We start from the raw sequence: 8,148 nt of genomic DNA, 5'->3' as shown, positions 1-8,148 counted from the left end.
GTATATCAGGTGGGTCCCTTCCCAGCATTTTGTTGGATCATAACATAGAGGTGATTTCCCTAGCGGCTCTCTTCCCGTGATTAATTTTATTATTTGGGGGGGGGGTGTATGTCAGGTGGGTCCCTTCCCAGTATTTTGTCGGATCCAAAAATCCATTACCATGTTCACAAGAGCCCTCCATTGGTCCTTATCCTGAACCAGATCAGTTCAGTCCATACCATCCCATCCTATCTCTCTAAGATCCTCTTTTAATATTATCCACCCACCTATGTCTTGGTCTTCCTAGCGGTCTTCTTCTTTCTGGCTTTCTCACCAATATCCTGTATGCTTTTCTCTTCTCATCTTTCAAACATTCCCTCTTTTTATCCCTGAAACTCCTGCTGGCTTCATGTCTTATAGTCAGATTATCCCCATTTACGAGTATTTCAATTATAACCACTGCAGTTTGTCTTGTTTCCTTTGATCTAGTAATTTTGAACATCCTTCACTGAACCATGGCTTATGCAGCTTCAATTCATAATAACCTAGACTCTCCTTGGCAGAAATTTTGATATTTCCTCTCATAGTTTCCCAGGCTGTATTAATATCCACCTCATCATCCAAGTTTTCCAAAGCCACGAACCTCTTTGAGATTTCAACACGATACTGCTCTTTGCCCCCCCAACTTGTGTAATTTCTTGAGACTGAACCTCTCAGTATGAACTCTGGACATTGCTAGTTTACTCACTGCCAGTCTCTCCATAATTTTTACCACCACAGTGGTCAGCATCACAGGCTGCTGTCCTGAATGATCAGACATCAAGTATACTTGAATGCTCTCTCCTTTCTACTAAAATGTGGTCAGTTTGATCGTGGGTCTATCCATTAAGGAGATGTCCAAGTAAATTTATGAATATTACAATGTGGCAACATTGTACTTTTGACAGCTGGATTTTTGGGTGTAGCAAAGTTTACTACTCTCCATTATCATTACTAATATCATGTAAACTGTCATTCCCAGTTGTTGGTTTGAAAATGTCTTCCCTAACTACTTTGGCACTGAAGTCTCCCAACAGACAGCTGGCCTTCATGTCACCACTTTTATCTTCTGTTGGGGCATGAGCATTCAGAACAGTGATATCAAACCAGCGACCTCTTAGTATTATGTACAACATCCTATCACTAACAAACTCTGCCATCTCAACTGTCGATATGATTCTCTTAGGCACGAAATAATCTGTACGTAATTCATGATTCCATTTCTGCTTTCCATAGAATGTATATTTGCCTGCTGGATTGGTGCCACTCCTGTCCCATCTGACCTCCTGTACTCCCACTAAATCTAAATTGTTTTGATTTCTTTTGCAACCTTTTTTGCTTTTGCTTCTTAGATTCCATGCACAAAATTTCATGTACATTTCAGGTCATTTATCCAAATAATCTGTCCAGGTTTGAGGCCCTCTGTGACATTCTGACAAGCTTATTGTTTTACAGTGAGGAGATGTTAGGCCCATACCCAACCCCAACCACTCCTTGTCGGCTGCCCATGACTGCTTATTCAACACACTCGCAGCAACCCTCCACATCTGGAGGCCCTCTCCTCCATCCCCAACCTGAGGGCATGCCATGCGCCATATCTCACATTCCTCCATAAGTGTACATTTAATACAGCTGGAATCTTCTGAATCTGATGTAACCACCACCTGACCACCAGTAAACAGCGACAAAAGGAAAAAAAAAAACGACATCCTAGCTTCATTCCTTTGGTTCCTCTACATCCTTCTGACAGCTGTCAGCTTTACTCTCACTATACTTTTTTTCAATGGCTCTTCCAGTCCATTCAGGGCCCTGGCCTCTTCTTCAGTTCCATAATAAATTTTGACAGATGGTAGGACTCCTTGGATGAGCGATCAGCCCAATCACAAGTCCACTGACTACACACAGGACACCACAAAGACAGAATAAACCCATACACACACCAAACATCCATGCCTTAAGTGGGATTCAAAGCCACGATCCCAGCATCTGCACAAATGAAGGCAGTTCATGCCTTAGACCTCATGGCTACTGTGACTGGCTCTTCACTACATTGCTAAACATTAAACATCTAAAAGCCAGTAAAGAAATTGCATATGTAAGATTTGAGGTTTTCACAGTGGTGACTATGAAGAAAGCCATCTTCTGGGATGTGGCGCTGTCTAGGAATTGTGTTAACCGACGTTTTGGAGGTGATACGTTCCTACGAAACCTCGGTTAACACAATTTCTACACAGCGCCACATCCCAGAAGACAGCTTTCTTCAAACTGCATATGATTTACAGCTCTTAGTCTGAAGTATATTAGTGGTCTAAATCAAGTTTGTCAGTAACCAGATTCGATACTTGTGCACTCACCCTGTCTCCCTGAAAGCCCGGCTGACACTCGCAGCGACCAGTGATGTGATGACATGAGGCTCCATTGTAGCAGTCACATATCAGGTTACAACCTTCACCCCAAGATCCAGCTGGACACCGGTTAGCACAAACAGTACCCTATGGACAGAATTACACATTATAAGGCAGGGATTACTGTCTCTTCTGCATTTTAGGAAGGCCTTGGGTCTGAAGCTGGCTATCTTACTCAGCTTCAGTCACAGTTTATTTATGCTCCTCTATATTCCCATCACATTTCATTACATTTGTTTTCTAAGAAACCATAATATAGATGGTATTCTCTTTAACCAACTTTGAACATTTAATCACACATAAATGCTTCAGACAATTCAAGTCTGTGGGAAAATAATTGCCTGAAATTGTGACCGTCAACCAAGAAAAACATTAATCAGAAATAGATCACATTCATAAGCGGGGACTGCAAAGATTGATAAGTGGGCTGTAATGATGATCCAAAGAGCAGATATTGTTCCTATTTACATGTATTCATCAACTACAGCCCTCTCACTATAACCTGTCATCAACGTACACTTCAGAAGTTTAACCAACTACATGTAGCAGAGGGCTTTTCAAGACGTTGAGACGACATTTGGCCAGATAGGAAATTTGCTGCCTTTTATAAAACCCAGTAGTTCATCACTGAGTTCACAGCAGCCTGTCACTGGAACCTGCAATGAGCCAGATGAATCCACTCCACCCCTTCACACTTCGACTCTTTTAAGATCCATTTTCATATTACCTTTACATGTACACCTAGGTTCCCCAAAACGTCACTGCTTGCTCATTTCCTTTGTTTTCTCAGGGTCATGATGACAGACCCAACATTCATCCATCATGATCAGGTGGTCGAAAAGTTCCATCTTTTCGTCTTGACACAACTGCAAAACTTTCTTTGCCACATCCATCCGTTATTGAACTGCTGACAACAATCGTGGAACCCAACGCACAGTGACCTTTGTCATGTGTAACTCCTCATGGATGATGTTGAAAACCAACCCGTGGCTAATGCGGACCTCATGAACTATAGCTTTGATAGTTATGCGCCTATCGGATAGGATCAAAGCTTCCACCTGTGCCACAATTCCCAGTTCCTCAGCAAGAGATGGTCTTCCACTTCAGGGTCTGTCTGTCCACAATGAAAGTGCCTCTTCCACCTGACCACTGTGTCATATGATAGTACACCTTCCTGCTACACAGCAGTCATCTGGTCATGGATCCCCCTGGCAGACTTCCCTTGCAAATGCAGGAACCGTATCACAGCACGAGCCTCAACTTTCTCAACTGGCATCGCCATTTTGCTTCTACCCCTTCTGGTGGCTTCCTCTGTCCACTTGGCAGAGGAAGATTTGACTGTTCAGCAAGCTCAGGAAATGGGCTATCTCCTATATATTTTGGAATTATGATTTTCTCATGGTGATAATTAAAACATTATGACTTCCCATCATACAGTTCATGGCAGTGACTCTGCAATTTTCTGACACGTAATGAACAGCATCACTGATGTGTTATGTATAAGTGACAAATACAGCCAACTGACCAATCACAACAGGATACTACAGTACAGAATTTTTCCTCCACAGCTGGACCCATACACTCTGGTTGACCGTAAGTCTCCACTTTGACATATATAAAGCTGCATGGACTCCAGCCCATTTTGAAACATCTAACATGTTTTCATTTTCATCAGTTCTCCAACCCTAATCTACCCTTCACAATATAATGTGTCCTGACTGTGGATTTATCCGTGGGGACCTCTGGTATTATTACATAGTAAAACAGCTACTCCTCTTTTTCTTGCAACTTTTATGTAGAACTTACAGGAAGTGTGCAACTTCTAGTGTAGGCATGACTACTCTGTACATGAAGCAGCACAGATCCTGAGTCTTTAAAAACTCATGCCCCATAGCCATGATGTTAAGTCTAAATGAGACTGACCTCATGCCACAGCTCTCAAGATTTATCACTATAACTCTGTATGTCTTGCAACTGCACTGGACTCCTTGCTAGTCATCTGAAGTATGTACATACTGTGTGCTCAATACTAGCCTCTCTTTCACATTACCGTGCCTGTACACATTGCATCATATCATTCTGCATACTGAATACCTACTAATAAAGGATTATTCTTGTAACATACACACTATTCATGATCATTAATGCATTATTTGTTAATTTCTAAAGATGCAAATTTCTGTTCTTCTATTCCAGCAGTCCCAAGATGTAAATTTCAGTCCTTAGGAATCTCAAGAATCCCACAACCACAGTCAGTCTACATGAGTATACCACCATCATCCTATGGGATGCAACAAGGGTCCTTCCACAGGAACCAAGCCTTTCCCACCATGCTATCTCAACATTTTCCTAGATGCACTGGGACAAACTACAAAAGAATCTTAGGTTATTCTGTTATCTGGTCACAGCTTTCTAGCCCATGTCATACTTTCATTTCCATCCCTCCTTCCTCCTGTATTTCTTCCACATCGTCTTTATTTGATTATTCTATCACTATTCCTCTCCTCCTTCCTCTTCCTTCCCTCTCCTTTACATCAGATCAGTTTAGGTAATTATTATTCAAAACATTACAATGCTACATACAGTATTATTTGAATGTTTTCCATGGAGTTCATGCCCTTTGTGACCAGATGCAACCATATATACACATACTGGTTTCTAAAACAAAACATCAGGTGGTAAGCTACCACAAAATGGTTTTAAAAATAAATTTTAAACTAACATTGTACTAATATTTTAACTGAAAATTTAACAGCATTTAACTAGTTAAGAGTACTTTTGGAAGAAGAACTCACAGTCCAGCCTAGAGTACAGTAGCACTTGCCCGAGGTGGGATTGCAGGTTCCTCCATTCTGACAGCGACACTCTGACAAGCACTCTTCCCCGTGCTTTCCCTCAGGACATCGATCCTCACACCTGAACATTAATATTTATAAACTGAGAAACTCAAGACTGATCAGCTGAAATGTGTGACTTCCTAATGTTGTACCACTCAACCAAATTCTGTGAGTGTGGGAGTCACTTTAGGCAAACAATTTTATATGCATCTTTCACCCGATTTATATAATTTTTTAATTAATTTTTTTTTTGTTCAGTTTCGGCTTCTGCAATAGTTCATGGGTACGCTAGTTATGAGATATACCATAGCTTCCAGACATCTGCCTTCCCAGAAATCACTGAATTATATTTGTTCTTAAATACACATTTCTTCATTCATGAATATAAGATGGGCCCTCCCCCCCCCCAAAAATTAGCTTTGAATTAGAACAAAAGTATGAAAACACCTCATGATCAGGTGAGGAGTACTATTACAACATTAGCTTTCTAGAGGACTGCTCCATGGAGTGAGTAAGTGTGCAACTTTCCTCTCAATCACAACTATGTAAAAACAGCAATATATGAAAATTTCTTACATATTTTTGAACCAAATTTGAGAAACAAAAATAGACAATAAACCATATAAGTCAATATAGTACTCGTACATTACGTGGGGTCAGGTTTACAAGAGAGGTTAAAAGTTTGGAAGTGTTTTCTCACAAGGGAGATAATAAAGTTCTGCCACTGCAGGAACCTATATTTCTGTCAACAAAACAATTATAACATAAATTTATATAACAGAACATAGTTTTTGTTCACCCACTTATCACAACATTTCCTCAAAGCAAAATTCCGGATACACTACCAAATACGCACATCACGTATGGCAAGGTAAGTTTTCTGCCAGCACAACAAACATGGTTTTACAATCAATGAATACTCAGGCTGAATTTTACTTTCTACCGCTACATGTTTCAGTCCTCATGGGACCATCATCAGGCAGTATTATGATCACATGACTAAAGTTACTGAACACCTAAATATGGATTCCTATTTAGTGCAACATGTCCATATTATAAAGTTATGCCTAAGTAAAGAATTACAATACTGACTTTCTCAAAATATTAAGAGTATACAAAGAAGCTGTATTAAAAATTTATATTAAAGTATTAGCATGTAATGTTTATCGAAGATGAATAGTATGTTGGAAAGATATTATATTACAAGGCAGAGCCTTGGGAATAAAACTGAAAGTTATACAAATAAAACATAAAAGTATTACAATTATTAAGATTATTGAATGTGATGTTAAAATTTCTCATGTAATGTTCAGAGTTTTCAGCATTGTGTGAATGTGGGAAGCCTCGTTGTTGAGCATCTCTCAAGTTGGATGTGACACACACAACAGGATGCACAGTATCAAAATATGCACATCAAACCCAAGAAATTTCCACATTTCTCACCAACTTTTAACATAAAATGTACAGCTGCCCTACTTACAAAGGTCCTGTCCAGCCTGGTGTGCAGTGACACTCCCCTGATATGTGGTGGCAGGAGCCGCCATTCTTGCACCGACACTGTTCAGCACAGTCCTGCCCATATTGGGTGGGTGGGCACGTCTCACTACAGAACTGCCCTCGCCAGCCCCTAGTACACCTACACTCCCCGCTGTATGGGTCACAGGATGCTCCATTCTGACACTGACATTTACTGCCACAGTCTGGGCCCCAGCGATCATGAGGGCATGCTGTGAAAATACAATTCTGTGACAGTTACAATACACAAAAATTATGAGTTTCATTCCAGAGTTACTTCTAACTATTCAGTGTGGCTCAAGAGCCTAAACCATTGATTTTTTCCTTGGTTGAGAAGTCCCACAATATACAGCACCGTTCATTCTCTTGTCCTTCTCTCTAAGCATACAAACAGTAAATCTGAAATGTGCAGGCAAACTGTGGGGGATAAAATTAGTTCTATGATCAGAAATAATTAAATATCAAGACTAACAAAATATACAAATTTAAAAGAAACATTTGCAAAATATGTGTACTCCTAACTGTGACACACCTTTCCACTTTAGTTAAAGCTTTTGTAACTCATAACTTTCAGATTTCTTAAATCCTGCAATTCTAAAATGATGAAACCTTCACTTAACTAAGAGAGAAGACCCATAACAAATAGTGTTCCCCATGCTTAACCCTCTTGGATAATAATTTAGCATGGCTAGCATTACTTACAAATGCTGCAAGTAGGGCCACCATATCCTGTTTCACATTTGCATGTGTCAGGCGCGATGCAGGTTCCATGCAAGCAATTTTCAGAACACACAGGAATACAGCGATCTGCAGCATTGCTCTTGGCGTAGCCTTTGCAGCAGTCTTCTACAGGTCGTGTCTTTGCTAGAGACTGACAACACACACCACATATTGGGCTTGTAAAATAAACATGGAGTATAAAACCAAGTGAAATTCATATTAGTCTAGTTCCAATACATACAGATAATAACACTTTTGCATGCCTTCCTCCTAGCTACAGTATGTTTTACAGACAATGCCAACCTGGTGTCAATGTCTGTCTTGTGCGTTAATTCAACTTGACAGGAGAAACAACCAACTGTATCACTTGTGCAGGTCTGGGGGGGGGAGACCCTTGGTATATGCACACATGAGGCATAAAATGAACTGAAGGCCAATTTAGCTTACACTCTACACCTGCTATATATTAAACAGTACTGTTTACCAATAATGACATTTATGGGAGAACAGTGAATGATCACAGGATAATATCTGGACCAAAGACAACGATGTGACTACTCAATTCAGGAGATTACATACTGAGGAATTTCATAATTCATATAGGTTATCTTTCATTGTTACATCTAGCAGGCTACATTGGGTAGGCCATGTAT

The 8,148-nt window shown here is 40.2% G+C and overlaps 1 protein-coding gene across 5 annotated transcripts in view; it reads right to left on the bottom strand.

Annotated features, from left to right (window-relative positions):
- The window catches only part of LOC111864268 (protein draper), a 100,456-nt gene that overhangs the window by 29,656 nt on the left and 62,652 nt on the right, over positions 1-8,148 (bottom strand). For all 5 annotated transcript variants that reach the window (XM_023851392.2, XM_023851396.2, XM_023851394.2 and 2 more), the window contains exons 4-7: positions 7,478-7,646; positions 6,741-6,987; positions 5,219-5,339; positions 2,373-2,510 (exon numbers count right to left, since the gene is read on the bottom strand). In XM_023851392.2, the coding sequence (XP_023707160.1) occupies positions 2,373-2,510; positions 5,219-5,339; positions 6,741-6,987; positions 7,478-7,646 (675 nt within the window). The remainder of the gene's footprint in view (positions 1-2,372; positions 2,511-5,218; positions 5,340-6,740; positions 6,988-7,477; positions 7,647-8,148) is intronic.

Source organism: Cryptotermes secundus, unplaced genomic scaffold (genome assembly GCF_002891405.2).
Source record: "Cryptotermes secundus unplaced genomic scaffold, Csec_1.0 scaffold33, whole genome shotgun sequence".
Lineage (NCBI taxonomy): Eukaryota > Metazoa > Arthropoda > Insecta > Blattodea > Kalotermitidae > Cryptotermes > Cryptotermes secundus.
Note: the sequence above shows the minus strand (reverse complement) of the source record. Positions and strands in the feature narration are given on the sequence as shown.